The sequence below is a fragment of the Chrysemys picta genome, chromosome 11 (assembly GCF_011386835.1).
Source record: "Chrysemys picta bellii isolate R12L10 chromosome 11, ASM1138683v2, whole genome shotgun sequence".
Taxonomy (NCBI): Eukaryota; Metazoa; Chordata; order Testudines; family Emydidae; genus Chrysemys; species Chrysemys picta.
Window position 1 is genome coordinate 50,495,624 of NC_088801.1, and position 19,548 is coordinate 50,515,171.

Sequence of the window (19,548 nt, forward strand, 5' to 3'; positions counted from 1 at the left end):
CGGGGAAAGGGGGGTTGGCTAGACGTGGGAGTCCTTTGGGGGGCTCGTCTGGGGGTAGGGGGGGTGGACAGGGGTCGGGGCAGTCAAGCAACAGGTAGCAGGGGGCGTTGGATAGCGGGTGGAGTCCCTGGGGGGGTTAGGGATGGAGGGTTCCAGGGGTGGCAGTCAGGGGACAAGGAGCGGGGTGGGGGAGTTGAATGGGTGGGGGAGTTCTGAGAGGGGCAGTCAGGGTGGGAAGTGGGAGGGGGGGGCGGATGGGGGAGCAGGCTGTTTGGGGAGGTACAGTCTTTCCTACCCAGCTCTCCATACAGTTTTTGGAACCCCGATGTGGTCCTCAGGCCAAAAAGTTTGCCCAACTCTGCTCTATGGCTTCACTTTCTTTCTGTACTCCGTCTTAAAGCATCTCTCCCCCCATGTTTCAATTTCATGTGGCGTGCAGTACACCCTCCTATTTCTGACCCCCTTCCCCCCCCCCCCACATTTCATAGTTAGCCTTTGCTGCCTGTCTTAACTAAAAACTAACACACACCAAATGCTTCGCAAACAGCTGTTACCAGAAATAAGGCTGCCTTGTGACCCGCTTCCTTTTTGTTGGTACCCATTCATTGCAGATAAAGAGTGAAGCTCTATTTAAACCTTTGCCCATTGTCTTCCACATTCAGGTTAGTTCCTTACTTCTTTTACTCCTGGTACCATGGGGATGGGGGGACTCGGGCTCACGCAGAACTTAAGGTATTTGCAAGTGCTCTGCTTTATCCGGAGTCTGAATGCTGACCTGGCTATATTTTATAACATGAGCCTTGGCATAGCAAAAGAGCCAAAGAGTCTTTGAAATGGACAGTTCCCCACAACCAGATTCGGGGGTGCGGGGGAATAGCCAGTTCCCCGGGCATCTGAAAGCGCATCTGCCTCCTCCCCCCGGCCGGCTGGCACTCATGTCAGTACTTTAGGATTGAGCAAGTACCGCACAGGGCTTTACGCCGTACCTCAGACCTCACTTACCGCCTTCTAATCCCACGATGGTGCGACGTCTTCCTGTGCCTGTGTTCTGGGCACAAACTGTCCCGAGTGCCCTTTGCTTTAATGTACAGCCCCCCCCCTCCTGCCTGCCTTTCAGTCACTGTGCCCCTTTCCCTGGCGCGGCCCGGGTGGGCTGAAAACCAAACACAGCCGCCCTGTCCACGCCACTGGTGCTAGACCCCTGTGCCCTTTGCCAGCAGAGCCCACCAGGCGCCGCACCCCACAGGCAGCACCTGGAGGCCAGGCTGCAATCAGCCCTTAACAAGCTGCGCTGCAGGGTGGGGGAGGGGCACTGAGCCCGCATTGATACAGGCCCAGTCTGTGCAGGAGAGAGAAGTTCCAGCAAACGCAGTGTCAGGGTGGAAAGAAAGCAAAGGAGGGTTAAAACCCTGATTTTCATTTTAACATGGTTTGTTCATTAAAAATTCAAATAGCTGCCTTACGGGGAAGGAGGGGGATTTGCTTTTAGCCTTTGAGGGATTTGGTATCTCGGCAAAATGTACTCTTGAGTAGGCTGGGAGGGTTCTCCTGGATGTGGGCATGCCTGTGCTCTCGGTTGAGCATCCCACAACAGAGTCATGGCCTCAGGCAGGGTTTGAGGCCCCGCATGCCTGTCTGACTCTCAGCCCCTGCCTTGGCAGACTGCAAGGATTGGAAACTTGTGACTGCAAAGCACAGCTCACCCTCTCAGAGCCCCAGGTCCTGGCAGAGAGCGAGGTCAGTGGTTTGTGGTTGCAAAGCTTGTCTTCTCAAGCTCCATACCCTGGCAGAGTGCAAGGGTTACTTGGATGGACTCTGATTCTGCAGTTGGATCCAGACCCTTGTACTTGTGCAGAGCCCCATGCCTGGGGGCGGGGGGGAGGGGGGGCAGGGAGGAGAGAAGCACAGGCTGGGCCTATATATATTATCAGCCTTATATTTATATATGTTTAATTGTGTATATATCTTCCCAGATATAAAACTACATTGAACTGATGTTAAGGTTGAGAGTGCATGTCAGTAACATAACAGGATTGCTGTAGTTAACCCAAGAACAAGCATTAGAAACCCAGAAAATTCAGGTTAGCTTAAATTTAAAAAGACTCCAAACATACAAATGTATAGAAATGCAAGTTAAGGCAGCCAAACAACCATTACTCCTCCCTATAGTGATACCATGCAATAGGCATACACTTATGATCAGTGCATTATAGTATTTGAAGTTCCAGATTAGATTAAACTGATTTCTGAAGACACACTAGAGTTTTTCACTTGTCTGTTCCTCACAACATCATTACGGGATGGAGGTATCTAAAGTGTGCATTGCCATATAACATTTTACCATCACCTCTTGCTAAGGGAAACTTGGCTTCACTCCCATTGGGATCAATAGGTGGTAGTAGGTGGGCATTTGGAAAACAAGAGACAAGGTGGGTAAGGTAATATCTTTTATTGGACCAACTTCTAATAAAGTTTGGACAAGCTTCTGAGTCACACAGGGCTCTTCTTCAGGTCTGGGAAAGGTACTTCCAGCGTCACAGGAAAATGCAAGGTGGAACAGATTGTCTAGCATTAGTATTTAGCACATATTATAAGAGACCATTCAAGGTGGAATGGCTAACTACTTTTTGCTATGACACTGGGAGTCATAATGCACCCTATATACCTGAAATCCATCTAATCTAAAGCACAAGTGTACTATTTCTGGATTATGTTATCCCAGCGGATGAAGGTCAGAGACTAAAAAGTATTTTAAATCTTGAAACAGAGTAAAAGATTCATCCTTAGTTTACTTTCTCCTTATTTTATGCCACTGAATAAACCCCCGGACAATACCATATGACACACTACTACCAGTTAGCAATATCTAAATTTGTGATAAAGTATTATGTACTAACCCCTTTTCACCACAGTCATTCAGCCATGATTAGATTGCCTATCAGCTCTGAAGGAGCCTATCCTGTAGACTTTAACCAAATTTTAATAAGAGTTTTGCCCTAGTGAAAATCGCAGAACTGAGCCTTTGTCATGTAGGCACAATGTGAACCTCTGAACACTCTTGGGGTTTCCTGTGTATATCTATTGCATACAGGTGCACACATACAAACTTAAAATTTACAGTGCTAGAACTATTACAATTTAGGAATGACTGATTTGAACATTAATTTTTGATTATCTTGATCATTGCAAATATAACTTTGGAAATGGTCTATAAATTACATTTTATAACATCAGAGATTATTTAAACTGACATACTGATTTAATAATCATATTTTATTCAGTTATGAATAAAAATTCTGACATCCTGGTGTTCCAAAGAGTATTAGCTGGGCATCTTTAGTAGGATAGGTGATGATAATTTGGTGCAATTTAACTTCCACCTTGTGAGATGTGCAACAAAAAAGGATATCACTCAAAATTTCCATTATAATCCAATATATAAAATATTTTAGGTGCACATTTTACAAACATATAAATCATTTAAAACAGCAATAAAAATTATAAAATTCTGTTTTCCCCCAGCAATGAACTGATATGGGATATGTTGGAAGGAATTCTACAAAAAGGAAACCACTGACATAACAAGAAGCATGTATTTAATTAAATGCTTTGCAAAGATACATGAATAAAGCTATGTGCATGGCTTTTCTTTTGGGATAGCCTCAGCTGTTTATTTTTTTATTTAAAGAGACAAACAAAACATTGGAGAGCACAAATGCAATAAAGAAACAGAAAAAAACCCTCAAATTATGTTTGTACCCACACGTTGCAGGTAATAAAACATGTTGGTATTACAAAACATTCCATATAGTGTATGACCAACAGATAAAATGCACTGTAACACTGTTCTTTCAAACACTGGAAATCTAACAGCTTTACTCTTCAAAACTATGTTGGTGGTAAGTATCTTTATTTTGTCAGGCTTTTACAGAAGTCATTTTAGCACCATCACTTAAAAAAATTATTATTTTTGCCCTGCCTATCTCCATACTTGGAATAATAACAGAAGCATATAGCACCTTTTAGTATCTAAAATAAAAACAAGAATATTAAATGCATCCCAGCTTTTAGAGATGAGGTAGCTCATGCTAAGAAATGGTGGATCATTATTTGCCCTGACAATTCAGGGCCGATAGGTCAAAATTACTGGTGATGCATGACTGGTTGTCGACTAAAAAGTCATCTCTGCAACAGTGAGTCTCTGAACCCTTGGTCTGGTACACATGTGAATGACTGATGACACACATAAGCTGACAACAAACTTATGACATTGTCTATAAAATTTTATATGTAATGGCTTATTAGATTATGCAAGTACTAAAAGAAATCAATTGGATATTGGGTTTTAGACATATTTAAGGGTACATACTCCTCCAAGTGAAAGCGTCATTATGTACGTACATTGTCAGGAGGGAGAAGGACAGACCCTTAAAATTCAAATGTAGACCTACTCAAAGATTTACCCCTGAATGTTTTTATTTCATAAAAGTTTATGATGCTGAAGAGATTTCTTCTAGGTCTCATAAAATATAAGGCCATCCACTTCTGTGTAGACTGTTACATTTACATAGAATAGTTAAGCATTTCACTAAGGACAATGCCAAGTAAGATGACCTCACTTAAAAAGCGTTATTTGATTAATGAAATTGGTTTTTTTGTGACTGGCCAGGGAAAGAAAAACATAGGTTTCATTTAAAGATGCTGGGGGAAAAGCATATTTGGTTGCAAATATTATAATCCAGAATTCACAAAAGTGCTCTACTTTTCTGCTATTCAATCTGCATCCAAGCAAAAGAAGTATTCCTTTTGAGTTTTACAAAGCTCCACTTTTAAACTATCTGTATAGCATACCTATAAATTTTGAATTACACTCAAAGAAGGTGAGCAAAAAAGCCCTACAATTATCATTCAGATTTTTTAAAAGGGTAATCATTGGTCCTTTTTAAATTGTACTGCTGCACTGAAAAGTTGGTTTAGATCATTTAAAACTGAAGGTTTGTAAGTAAAATAAATATTCTGAAGGAGGCCAGGCATTTAAAAAGAACTGTATGTACAATGCTGATGCAATATCAGCCATTACTTCAAGAGTCTCAGGATTAACTTCCATCAGTCCAAGTTCTTGTGTTTAGTTGTTGTTGGTGGTGGTATGTTAATATTTTCCTCTTTCTTTTACACAAAACAAACCGGCCCAATCTCAATGCCAAATTCCTGGTCTGTATTACCAATGTCCACTGGGGCGATATCTATGATAGGTAAGCGTGCCACATTCTGTGTTCTGTATTCAAAGACAGTCTTGCCAATGTTCCCATTACGTTTCTGAAAAACAAGTGAGGGAAATGTTATGCCAGCAGAAGCCAACAATACTATTAGACAGTCCAGATGGACCCTACTGTACCTCTACTGCACAATGCATGTCCTCTTGTACCACACATTGCTTACTAAAGCTTTTTCATAAAAAAAAATGCTTGCCCATTTGAGTCATCCGCTTCAGTCTTGAATCTTAAATAGCAATATTGCTGCCATAAAATTAGATTAATTTTGAAAGTGAAACAAATTTCTTTTTGATGTATTAATACTGTACTGCTACATATAATAAACCCTGGGCTAAACTTCTGTGAAGAAACAAGCAGAAAGTAAAGTTGGAGATGGTGGGGGCGTATTCTCATTCATTTCAAAATAAAAACTCATTTTACATTTCAAAAAATTATACAGAATTCCAGGATTTGGGCACGTAGGCTGAAAATGGTATGGTGCAGGAGGAAATTTAGAGCAGCACAAATATGATTCTAAGGAAACGAAGGAACGAGAGTAGCAGAATAAGGACAATGGAGTTCAAAAATGCAAACCTTAAACATAGAAACTGGTAAGTACGGTCCCATAGGAAGAAAATCTAAGGGAAAAAAGGCGTTCAGGAGAGCTGGTAGTTTCTCAAGGAGACAAGTTTAAAGGCACAACTGTAAACTAAGCTAATGAGAAGAAAAGATGGAAAGACTAATAAGAGGCTAATACAGCTCCATCTGAAAGTCAAACAGAAATCCTATGAAAAATGGAACCATGGACAAATTGCTAAGGAGTACACACACACACCAAAAAAAAAAAAAAAAAAAAAGCACAAGCACCTAAGGAGAAAATCCAAAAGGCTGAGGCACATAATAAGTTACATCTATCAAGGGACATAAAAGGTCATAAAACAAGTTTCTTTAAATACATTAGGAGCAAGAGAAAGACAAAGGAAAGTGTAGGTCTGCTATTTAGTGGGAAAGGAGAGCTAATGATTAATTACATCTAAAGACTGAGGTGTTTAATGCCTATTTTGCTTCAGTCTTCATTAAAAAGACCAGATACTCAACACAATTACTATTAACAACGGGGGGAAATGAATGCATACCAAAATAGGGAAAGAACAGGTTAAATAATATTTAGATAAATTGGCAGGGCCTGATTAAATTCCTCTTATGGTATTAAGTAACCAGATTAAGCAATCTCAGAACCTTCCAGCCCTACATTTCTATGATCTAAACTGTTTCTTATTTACACTGTAGACTTTCTCTCTAGAAAATCCCTCCTTTCCAATTCAATCTAAGTAGAAGTACCAAAGGATTAGCAACTGTACACAGTATCTATGGTCCTACTTACTTGGCACAGAACCATTTGATTTTGGACTTATCTGGATTCTTTGGCTGATCACACACAGTAGCAAAAGGGGATGGAGAGTGAAAGGAGGGAAGAAGAGACAAAGACCTTGTATAATAATAATAGTAACAAGTAATAATTCCTCTAAATTGTTCAGAGTTCAACTGTGTGTATCCAGCTCTGAAAATCTGGACCAAAATGTCTTTTCCACCTGTAAATCCTATTATTCTGACACCCAGGAAGAATTTCTGTAGTATTATTACATTAGAAATGTTCAATTCTGTGGATTTTTTCCAACTTGAGAAAGATCTGAAATATTAAAGTCATTTTTCTCTATAACACTTGATGAAATCAGTTTTGAAAAGTTAGAACTTACAGAGCAGCTGTCCTGAAGGACAGTATATCTAAATCGATTGTTTCCTTCTGCTTTGATCTCCAGGTCATTAGCACCCTTAAGAATTACAGCTTTCTTCAGGTTCTTAGACTGGTCATCCATGTACCCTATACTGTTCTTACAATGGTATGTGATATTCTGGGAGGCTTCCTTTGACAGAAGGCGCAGGAAGGTCATTTGGGTGACAGCTGTATTTGGTGACTCACTGTCTCCATAGACAAACTGCAAAGATACAAGATAGATTATCTCAGGTTACATGAATTCATATAAAGTTTGTGGATGTCAGTAATATTAATGGTTTCCAGACAAGCAAGTCCAAGAATCATTAGAATTCTTTAGTAATTTGCTACAAGCTAGGCACCCAGAAACTGAGGCCACTTTGGAAAATGTTGGCCATAACACATAGCACCTTTTTAGCTACGGCCCCGATCCTGCACTGAGACCCACATGCACATCCCAATAGATCCCTACCAAAGTTAACAGGATTCCGAATTGGCAAAAGGTCTAACCTGAAGAAATTCAAAGCAGGGTCAATGCCTCTAACATTAAATGTAATAGCTCACTAGAGCAGCCAAATATATATAAAAAATGTCAACCATAGAAAACATTTTAAAAATGTACCTATTTTATTGGAATTTTAGGATCTTATTTTACATACATTTTATTCAGTAATATCAATAGTAACCAAAGAAGTTTGAATTTATTAATCTAACTACAGATTTTATCAGAACACATTACTTAGACTGGAGCAGAAAGAATGCTTATATCTTGTGACCTTTATAGAACATTGTTAGCTATTTGCACTCTTCTCTGTGAATAATCAAAAATCAGCCAACATTTTGCTAATATTCTGCATTTTTCCCTTCCTATATATTTTTCATTTTATTCATATAGTTTGAGTGACTGTAGTGCAGAAAATGTAATTTAATATTGGCTGGAAAAGGTATACTTTCCACAAACCAGATAGTATACACAGAGTGAGGAAAATCTTCTCTATCTGCAGTGTCTTCTTATAACATATGCTAGCTATAATCAGTCAAGTCTGGGAATTTCTTTTCAACTACCAGTCTCTAGAGTTTGCAAGTGAATATTATGAAGGTTGTACTGGGTACCTATCAGACCTAAAGGTGTTGTCAGAATATTAAATATTCTTTTACAATTGTTCTTGGTGGTGAAATCTACCTCCCCTCCAGCATCAGATCATGGATTAAATATTCTCAAATCTGTAAAATGCTAAACACCTACTGTAAGATGCTAGCACCCAAAGCAACTACGGCCTTTAATGCCCTTCACAGGAATCCTTCATCATGATCTTCAGTAGCCCAGGGGGTGAGAGTTCTGAAGCTCATTCTGGAAGCCTGGTATTTTGCATGGTGATGTTATGTGAACATAATTAAAGCTAAGTTTTTGTCATGGGTACTTTTAGGAAATAATGAAAAATTCACGGAAGCCCGTGACCTGTCTGTGACTTTTACTAAAAATACCCATGACAGAATGGGTAGCCTGGACAGCTGGGGCTGGGGAGCTGGAAGCTACGGGGTCCCCCTCCACTGGTAGCTCCAAGCTGCAGAGGTTCCCCCTGCCTCCCACAGTGGCCCAGAGCTCTGGGGATTCTCCCTGCCGTCCGCCGTGGCTGGGAGCTGCTGGGATCCCCCCCTGCCACCAGGTTCCCTGCAGCAGGGGTCGTCTTTGCCACCCACAGCAGCCATGAGTGGCAGATCCCCCTGCCATCTGTGGTGCGGGGAGATGTGGGGCTCCCCCCCTGCCATCCCCGGTGGCTGGGAGCTGCAGGGGTACCTCCCCAGCTCCCTGCCTCCACAGCCGGCAGGGGACCTTGCAGCTTCCAGGCAGCGCTTTTTGAAGTCACCAAGGTCTTTGGAAGTCACGGATTCTGTGATTAAACATAATCAACAGGAGTTATGTCTGCATAGGGACTGCATGATTAGGCATTCTGATGCCAACATTTTGTTTGTGAACCCAGATTTTTGGGAACTAAATTAGGGATACAGAAGGAAGTTTTATATTTTTGAAGAGTAAACAATATATTTGAATCAAGTAAGTAACAACTTAAATATCATACAGTCTGTCTACTAGAATTATAAAGTTCTTATCATGGCATGATCTGCTCAAAATAATAGGCAATATCCAATAACAAAAAGAAAGAATCTGGAGAAGAGCTTTCTCACAGGGCGGATTCAATTAAATAAAAGCAATTTAAATCAACAAGTGGGAAATTTTGATTTAAATATTTGATTTTTGTATTTTTTCGTTATTTTCCTAAAGACAAGTTGATTTTCATTGTCTGGTAATCATTAAAACATGTTGATTTGCAACTAAATATAGCCTTCACACTGGAGTTGGTGCTGCTTTTTGCTAACTACGACAATACACTATATCTGTACACATTTATTTAAGCAAGTATGTAGCTTAACTTACATTTATTAATATTCTTAATTTTTACATTTTTATTATGTTAGAAAATGGTGAATGATGCATTTATTTACTAGTTGATTGGTTTTTCACTTGTGATTTATATCAAGCTCTATTTGGATGGAAATTCAAATTCAATTAAAATGTAGAAAAACAGAATTTTATTTCATTTTATTAAATAAAACGGTCTTAAATGTGCTACATATATAAGAAAAAAGTTTATCAAAAAGTTAATCAAAACACGTTTTGTATTTAAAACTAACTGATTTATTAACCAAAGGAAGTATCTATAGTTAGTGAATTAAACTGATTGTTTCTGATAACTATGTCCTAACAAGATTTGAAACTAGTAGATCTCATCTTTTCACACCTAGTTTTTAATTCATATATTGGAAGAGGAAAACAAGTTTTCCTGCTTTTTCCACTCCCAATCATTTTCTTAACTTTGAATGAATTAGTTATTGAACTGATATAGTTGAATAAACTTAAATAAAGAAAATATTCTCTCTGCATCTACAGAGATGCTATTGTTGTCAAAAGCTGGTTTAGTGCTTCAACAAACTGTGGTTCCAGGTATTCCTTTAAAACTTGGCAGCAAATATATACTACTTACCATTATTTTAATAGATTATAAGAAGTTTGGGCTTTAACACAGGCTGTCAATTTCAAATTTAATTTTAAATGGCTTTATTTTTTGAAAACAAATCTGTATTTAATTTAAATACAAATATCTTACTTAAATTTTAAAAAATCAATGTTTAAAATTTTTTATCACCCCTTTCTTATCCCATTTAAATATACTTAGTTACCTGTGATCCCCTGTTCATATCAAGGCCATACCATACAGGCTTGCGGTCCGATGATCTACTAGTCCACCATGTTTTGCGTGGTATGCTAGATGGGTTTGCAGAAATACAAGTCTCTCCAGTTTCCATATTGCAGTGGACTTTTACAGCATCTTCAACACAACCTTGGTTAGGGTCAATCCAATATTCTCCTACAAAACACAAAAAATGTAATCTCTGTTATATTAGTAAGATTCCTGAATTAATTAGGGAGTTATAATTAGGACTCTAAAACACGAGCTCAACATTTACCTAATGTCTTTTATTGTGATGCCTCAAATGGCTAACCAGTTTAATTTATCAAAAAACAACTTGTGTAACTATATTGGGCATGATGTAACAACCCTCTGCTTGTTTTAATGTACACTCCAGAGATAAGTTCAAGCACAATAGTTGGATCCGTATTTTAGCACTTTAAAATTGGGGGTAGTTAGATCCGGAATTTTGCTTAAGCCCAGTTCTTAATTTGTAATGAAAGAGGTGCCGGGGCTCAAGCCATTTTTTTTACTTTCATAACTGACATGGCAAGCTCAGAGGTGCCAGGGCTATAAAATGCCAAGCCTAGAGGTGCCGGGGCTCAGCCCTGGCAAGTCCTGGCACAAATTAAACACTGCTTAAGCCCATTAAAAAGCCCCTTGGCACTACTCTGATGGAACAAAGCAGACAAGCCTGGCACAGGGGGCACAGCTGCAGGAAACGGGGAAAGGCTGGGGTTGCCCTCTCCCTAGCTGATCCTTAGCTGCCAGACAATTCTTATGGAGTGCTGGGAGCCAGTGTAACTTAGAGTAATTCCAACACACTATTCAAAGAACAATGAGGTATACAAAATCATGCTGGGTAAAGCACCCATGTTATTTTAAAGCAACTGAATGTATTATGCATCCAAGGGCAGCATTTAGCCTTCAATGCTTAATTATTATTGCCTCAAACATGCAATGTACCAGCTTATCACTGTGATCATACATACAGGAGTGGTACTCCAGTGTGATCACATTTACAAGGGTGGCACTATACAATAAAATACTGAAGAATAAACAACATTTTTGCAAGAGGTTTTTGAGCCCCTTAATTCAAAAGGCCTGGTATGAACTACACCTATTACCAAAACAACCTATATCATGCATGTTTTCCCAGAGATCCTAAGAACAGAATGGCAATACACCTGGACAATGCAGCATGTGCAGATACTGCATTATTAAATGTTTCATTTTATACACACCGCTTTTCTTGGATGGATGACAGAGCTTTAGATCATCACAAGTGCGTGCTGGGTGTTTCTTGGAGCCATCAGGGCTGCGCATGGTTTCAATCTGGCTACTCAGTGACTTCAGTGTGGCATGGACTCCTGGATCAGTTTTATTGTTGTCATCAGGGGCTGCTTCATCTTCAGTGAATTCTGGCAGTGGATCTGCCATACTGTCATCAAAGTGGCCCATAATGTCACCGATGGCAGCTGTGAGGTGACCTGGAGGGCCTGGGGGACCTGGGGGACCAGGATCACCTGGAGGACCCTAAAAGTAAAAGTAGTAATAGAAATACACAAGATCCTTTCATTAGACAGAGTGGGGTATGGGACAGTATAGTTACTAAAAAGACAAGCCTAGCCAAATCTCAGCTCCAATCACCCTCAAACTTAGGAAAAGTTCCAGAGCAACACTTCACAGCTGACTCCTGCCTCTAAGGATAGAGATAAGAGGATAGGCCCACACACCTCAGGGCTTAGACTGTCTCTAACTTTGTCTTGTACAGCGCTGAACATTTTGGCCTCAAATTCAGGAAAGCGTTTTAGCACGTACATAGGGATACTGTACTAAATATGGGCCTTTGTTGGTGTTAAACAATTAATAATGCACTCTACAATGGGTCAAACCAAAACCTTGATATAAAGAGTCTTGAGCTTTAGGATCTGAATTTTGTGGCTTCTCATTCTAAATCTGATGTTGTGGTACCACCACAGGCACACCGAGATTTGGCTGTAAAACTCCCTTTAATAGTAATTAACCAGAGTTCAAAACTAATGTTCCAATTGTCCAACAAGAAGCATGCCCACCAATCTAATGCATTTTGTGTCTAGGAATTATGGTAAGAAATGTATTTCTTAATATGTTATTGTGAATTTGTAACTGAGGTAAGTATTGAGAGAAAGTAAAACTAGAAATAATAGTCTGAGATATCCCACCTTACTGTCTCAACTACATATCTGATCTGTTTTATATTCAAGCTATAATAAAAACTCTACTCAAAATTCTGAACTTTGCAGCTGCTGTGGAAGACACTTACAGGCTTAAGACCTGTTACAGTCCGCACAGGGCTTAAACCCTGAAGACCGGGGCATACCCCGCCTGGGATGAAGTCCCTGCTGGGACTCTAACTTCTAACTCCTAACTACACTTAACAACTACTTAACACTAACTACTTTAAACAACTATTTACAAGGCCCTAAGCCTCGAAGTCAGAAGAGACGAAACCACTAGCCCTTGCTATGGAGGAAAAGTGCTCCGACTAACCACCACGTGCGGTAAGAAGGAGATAAGAAGGAACTGAGAGGGTGTAGGGCCGGAGGCACCTGATATACTGACACATAAGCACGATACTCAAACGGGCGCCACAGCTGATCCTACATATACTGCTAAGGCAAAAATCTCCAATGGCCACGCACGTGGGCACTCACACACCTAGAATGTAATCGACATGAGCAAGCACTCAATTAGAGTCAATATCAGGAGAAATTCTCTAAGATTTATGAGGGTGTAGAACAGGCTCCCCAAGGAAGAGGTGAAAGTCCCATCTCTGGAGTCATTCGGAACTAGACAGGATAGCTCACTGGAAAGTGTATTCTAGAGAACTAACACACACATCTTCTCTCTCTCTAACTTCCAGAGTAGCTTTTGATAGAAACATCTAACATATTATATTTCAGTTCACAAATGTCATGGCTAAAACCCTATCATCTAGATTATTTGTGGAGTTATAAGTAGTTAAGAAGCACTGATCTGTCATTAGGCATTACTCATAAATCTAAGATCAATTTTATAGAGTGTTCCTATGAGTTTTAACATCATAATACCAGAAGGCAGCTTAACTCCCCAAATTTCCATGAACTTACTTCAGGACCTGCTTCTCCTAGACTTCCTCTTACACCAGGAGGCCCCAGTGGCCCATGTGGTCCAGGATTTCCATCTTTGCCTGAAGGACCAACTGGACCTGGAGGGCCCTGAATAAAATTAGAGAATTAAAGATGGGTTTTAATAACAATCACATTCGCCAATCACTAAAATGCCTTTTATATTAAATATAAACAACATCTCCTCCTGAAGCAATCCCATGATTTTTGAAAAGTAATGAATTTAAAAGTAGTAACTTGTTTTTTGTCTGAAGTTTAGAAGGTAGCTGAATTTTACCATATACTGGTACTTCTGAATTTCCCCAGCCTTATGCCATAGAGCCAGGCAGGAGGGCTGAAGAGAACAGTAGAGGGAGATGCCTGCTGACTTCTAAAGATGGAGAGCCAGAACTAAGGGCCAGAAATGACTGAAGGCAGGGGACCAGCACAGGGGCTTACCTGCTGATGGCTCCACGTTGGAGGGTTGGACGCTGGGGAAGAGTGTGAGAGCCTATGGGAGTGCTCCCCTGGTGGGGATGATTGCCTGGTGAGGATGATCACCAAGCAGGGAGGTTGTGGGGATTCTTGCTAGGAAGAGTGGAGTTGTGCTCCAGCTGTGAGGTGTGCAGCGGCTGTCCAGACAGAAGATGACTAACAAGGAGCCTAGGAGTGACAGAAGGAGCTGGAGCGTGGTACGTGCTATGTCAATATGATATAGCAACAGGATATGGGATTTGAAGGACTACCTGCACGGGGTTTGAGAGATGGACTGTGGTTTGGGACTTTTGTTATGGCTCATTGGACTGTGTTTTGGTAATAAATGGACCCAAAGGAATGGTATTAGTGAGGCAAAAGAGTTTGGAATGGAGTTGCTGGCGATTCTGAAGGGAAAACTGAGGCAGGCACACCAGTCATGCCATAGCCTGACGCAAAAGGGTGCCCAGGAAGGGACCACCATATCACAGTATACTTCTGTAAAAGCTTTTGCTACATCAATTATTAAACAATAGAATTTATTTGAGTAAAAGAGAATAAGATAACCATTACATGGAGTTATTTTAGGCTAAGATCAACAAACGTCATCTGCCTAACAGTGAACTGTAAACAGAAATTTGATTGTTTCCATATTCTTATATATAACACAATGTACTCACTCTAGGGCCAAAAGGACCTGGAATCCCAGAACTGCCTTGTTCACCAATGGGACCCTAAGCAGAAAAAATGATATTTTTATTATATTTTAAATCGAGCATCACATTATCTTTAAAGAAATATTGTGTAAACCTATAAAGCTCTGATTGCCAAAATGAGCCAGGATGTGCCCAGGAAACATATGTAACAATTTCCCTCTGAGTTCTCAATCATTGTGCACTTTTAAGTCTCAATGTATTATTCTCTTGCTACGGTGACACAAAAACAATGGTCATCAGTAAGATAAGTAAAGTTTTTAACACTAGTACAAATCTATACACAAAATTATGTCTGAGGTTACATGCACAGAAAGTCTTTAGTTTGGTATTGTCCAATATTAATAACAACAATAAAAGGAAAAGAGGAACCAGCCAGAATCTTTATCCAAAGCTAAAACCAACTGATGTGATTCTGAATTGGGAAGAAGTTTCGATTTGGTTATTTTGCCTGCTTGTTTTACTTTTGCCTTTGGCTAGGACCAGGGCATAAATACCACCCTGCAGCTGAAATTAAAAAGTACTGCAAAGTTGAACAAAGTTTAATGAGAAAGACCGTTCTTATCAGGCTTCTATTATGGAGATATACCTACCTATACCTTCTATTATGGAGATATACCTACCTATACCTATACCTCATAAAACTGGAAGGGACCCTGAAAGGTCATTGAGTCCAGCCCCCTGCCTTCACTAGCAGGACCAAGTACTGATTTTGCCCCAGATCCCTAAGTGGCCCCCTCAAGGATAGGGCTCACAACCCTGGTTGAGCAGGCCAATGCTCAAACCACTGAGCTATCCTTCCCCTCAATGCTACTCCGTAGTTTGCATGAGAGGGACCTTAAAGAGTTCAAATAGGTTGTTGAGAAGCATCTGAACTTCTGTGTGCTTTTTTAAGGTTCACTAAGCATCCCATACTTCTGGACAGTGGTTCTTCAGTCACTGGCTACAATACAGGTGATGAAAATGAGACAGGCACAATTCCTGCAGGAGCACAGCTACTACAATACCATTTGAAAGAGCACAGCATATGCTCCTGTGCTCCCCCAGGCGCTGGGCCAGGGCACCCAGGGTGGGTGGGTGGATGGGGGTATCCATGGATCTGTCCTTTCTTTGGTGTTCAGTGCCATTTGCAATCCAAGAATCTTATACTCATTCCCTTTGCCTGAGCCCATGAGATGCTGAGCAATCTCAATGCCCACTTACATCTATTTTACCTGAACTAACTAATCTATTTGTTTTATATATTACCAATCACAGTAGTATTTAAGTGTCTTTTAGAAGAGTTTTAAGTTTCAGGGTAGTTTATGCTCTTTGCTCCACAGGTTTGTTGAGATGATGAGACCTGGGATATGTTGGCCAGAGAGTACAAGATCTAGGGCAGATCTACACTACAGGGCTAAGAGTAGCAGCCGTGTTAGTCTGTATCCGCAAAAAGAAGAACAGGAGGACTTGTGGCACCTTATTTGTTAGTCTCTAAGGTGCCACAAGTCCTCCTGTTCTTCTTCTTACTACAGGGCTAAGTCAACCTAAGTTACGCAACTCCAGCTACGTGAATAACGTAGCTGGAGTTGACAAACTGAGGTCAACTTATTGCAGTGTCTACATCGCGCTGGGTTGATGGGAGAAACTCTCCCACTGATTTACCTTATGCTTCTCATTCCGGTGTCAACGGGATAGCAATCGGTGGTCGATTTAGTGGGTCTTCACTAGACCCGCTAAATTGACCCCCGGTTGATTGATCGCCGCAATGTCGATCCACGTTAAGTGGAGACAAGCCCCTAGTAATGACAGGACAAAGACCAGGAGGAAGACCCAGAAAAAGGTAGTTCAAGACGCTGAAGGAGGACACAAGAAAGGTCAGGATCAGCTTAGAAGAAACACTCAATAGGAATGCTTGGAGATGAAGAACAAGAGCCACTGACTGCAACTAACAGAACAAGGTGAATACAAAGAAGACAAAGGAATTTTGTTGAGGAGGCAGAGAGGGTTGGAATATTTTGGGGAGCTGAGGGTGCGCAACATCTAAGCTGCTGAACACTTTGCTTGCTTTGCTTCACTGATCACAAGAACTATGATTGCACTCAGCCTCTGCACAAGGACACTAAGAGTTGAGCCTCTGACACATGCAGGGCCAGGTGCACGCTGGTTCATGCTATATAATTTTGATAAAGCAGAACTGCTAACAAATGCAGTAAAAATACTGTGGCATCGGCTGTGCATGGAACAAGTATCACAGATTATTTATAATTACCAATATCAACAGAGACCACACAGATTTCTATGTTGTGTACAAAAGTTACTGGTTCTTAAATGGTAAGTTCTTTGGGGAAGAGAACCATGTTTTTCTATATGTTTGTGCACTCCCTAGTGTATTTGGTATGCTAACTTTAATATTAACACCGATGCTTACAGCAGCAGCAGCAGCATGGAGACTGCTCAGGTTGACTAACATGAAGTTATAATTTGCATAAATCTACTTGATGAATGGGGAACAAGAAGTAAATTTGACAATTTATTGCATTGATATTAGCAATGTATAATATATATATATTGGAAACTAAAGACAGCCAGGGTACCAGAGAGCGGCTGTCTGGAAAGCATATTTATTGTAATACACTGTGCAGATTTTCCCTTTTGGTTCATTTTTAATATGAAAGTCTTAACAGATGTGTTATATTTTTCTTTTCTTGCTAATTAACTAAAACAACTTACAGGAGGACCAGGAAGACCTTGAAGACCAGTGAAACCTCTATGACCCTTCTGGCCCCTGTCACCTCGGTCTCCATTGTCACCTTTGTCACCACGAGGACCTTGGGGACCCTATAGATACAAAAACAGTCAAATAGAGGATTCTAAACTAAGAACAAACCTTACTTTGCTCTGAACACTAATGTCTGACACTGTTCACTTCTAAAGGCAGAAAGCAGCAGGTCGCATTTACATATTAGAAAATGCCACATACCTAAATAAAATAGAGTTGGTTACATTAAAATTAATCCTTACTGTTTACCTATCTATTTCATACATTCAAAAATACTGGTACTAAGAATAGTGAAGATATTATATAATATTATATACTTATAACAATATTCATTCCATGCTTGATAGTGGGAAGCATTGTTATGGAGAGGACTGAAATGTTATGAGTAAAGATGATCTCCATATGTTTGTATCTACCGGCCTCTTTTTTCAGTATCAGGAAGGAAAGTGTCTTCACTTCTCACAACTAGCTAAGTACCCAAAGGCTCCTGCAGTCTTTATTAAGGTAAACTTACATTTGAAACGTCAATGGGATTTTTGCCTGGATAGGGACTACAATATTTGAACTCAAGATGCTCAAATGAGTTTGTTCCATAATTATTTAACTCCAAGATCATGAAATTTTTAAACTTTTTAAATTGGTTAAAATCACTCAAAATATTTCTTTGGCTTACACTTTTAATATTACATTTTCCAGTTTAAATCTCATGCTAGCCTAAGAACAGCATTTGAAATTTATAATAATTTTCAGTAAGTTTTAGATACTGAACAATCTACATCTTGAAACCAGAGTGAACTTTTAGAAAACGTCAAACAATCTCTGCTTTTCCTTCTTCACCTATGTCTTCTGATTAGAAATGTCAAAACTGGATTCTCATATTTGAACCCCCTTTGAATTTCGGGAGTGTTTCATGAGAACAGCCGATTTTGTAATATTTCTGCCATTATAGTCTGAAATCTCATGAAAACAACACATAATATTTCAGCATCATAAAATTCTAACCTGAATCGAAATCCTGATTTGGCCTCACACTGTGAAACACAAACCCTAGACTTAAGCTAAATCAGGTCCAAATACCACCTGCTTGGCCACTCTCTGTTGCATCATGCAAGTCAAGAAACTTTGAAGATTCTTGTTACCTCTGTTCAGTCATGTTTTACAGACAATGCACTGTCATAGTCAACCAGTTGGAGAATCTAAAAGGATTATATAACTCAGAAAATGTTCACTATTCATTAGGAGTCAGCTCTCTAAAGCTCAAGTCATTATTCAGGCTTCTAAATCTAGCTTTTCTTGCCCTTTTGGTAGCATTTAATGTAAAAGTAATTTGGTTTGGGCAACAGTAAAGCAATCGCACAGAACTTACAGGCAAGCCTCGTTTTCCAGCACGACCGGGTGGACCCAGTGGACCCCGCGAGCCCTGCACAGAAAAGCATGGACATGTTACGGGAAGCAATGCAGCATACCTTTATAGCACATCTTTTCATAGAATATGTCCAAAATTATAAGAAGAACAGGAGGACTAACTGTTAGTCTCTAAGGTGCCACAAGTCCTCCTGTTCTTCTTTTTGCGGATACAGACTAACACGGCTGCTACTCTGAAACCGTCCAAAATTATAATACAGCCATACATGAAACTAGTAAAAAAATCTGAAATAAAGTCCCTACTTACTGGTTCACCTCTTTGCCCTGCTTCTCCTGTAGGGCCAACTGGTCCTGGAGTTCCTGGGCCACCCTGCGCACCTGGTAAACCGGCAGGTCCAGGTTCACCACGATCCCCCTACAAATCATCACAATTTACTTACTGAGTATTTAAAAAATGGGACTGGACTACATCAATAGATTTTTCTATCTCTATGGTTTAGTACAATGAGTACGATTAGTTGGGATATTCTTGCTGTCAGCTCTCAAGAGTGAGCTCCCATGGGAAGGATGGTTTTAGCTAGGGTTCCCCAGCTTTGAAATCTGTGTCCTCTTGCAGCCCATCAGAGTCCTGGTTTGTGATTGGAATGTGGATTTACCACAAGCTCTCTGTATGGGGAATCCTAGGAGACATGCAAGGGAAAGAATCTGCCACAGACCCAGAAAAGAATGGAGATTTACAGCAATGGCTTAACACTAATAACATATTCTTACACGTTCTCCAACAGCTCCATCTCGTCCAGGAGTACCATCATTACCAGCAGGACCCTAGA

The 19,548-nt window shown here is 40.2% G+C and overlaps 1 protein-coding gene across 4 annotated transcripts in view; it reads right to left on the reverse strand.

Moving 5' to 3' along the window:
* Positions 1-3,579: 3,579 nt before the first annotated feature.
* The window catches only part of COL5A2 (collagen type V alpha 2 chain), a 179,995-nt gene continuing 164,026 nt past the window's right edge, over positions 3,580-19,548 (reverse strand). For all 4 annotated transcript variants that reach the window (XM_065561993.1, XM_065561994.1, XM_065561992.1 and 1 more), the window contains 10 exons: positions 19,490-19,543; positions 19,026-19,133; positions 18,720-18,773; positions 17,305-17,412; positions 14,560-14,613; positions 13,409-13,516; positions 11,522-11,813; positions 10,267-10,454; positions 7,010-7,249; positions 3,580-5,316 (listed from right to left, as the gene is read on the reverse strand). In XM_065561993.1, the coding sequence (XP_065418065.1) occupies positions 5,170-5,316; positions 7,010-7,249; positions 10,267-10,454; positions 11,522-11,813; positions 13,409-13,516; positions 14,560-14,613; positions 17,305-17,412; positions 18,720-18,773; positions 19,026-19,133; positions 19,490-19,543 (1,353 nt within the window). In that variant the 3' untranslated portion in view covers positions 3,580-5,169. The remainder of the gene's footprint in view (positions 5,317-7,009; positions 7,250-10,266; positions 10,455-11,521; positions 11,814-13,408; positions 13,517-14,559; positions 14,614-17,304; positions 17,413-18,719; positions 18,774-19,025; positions 19,134-19,489; positions 19,544-19,548) is intronic.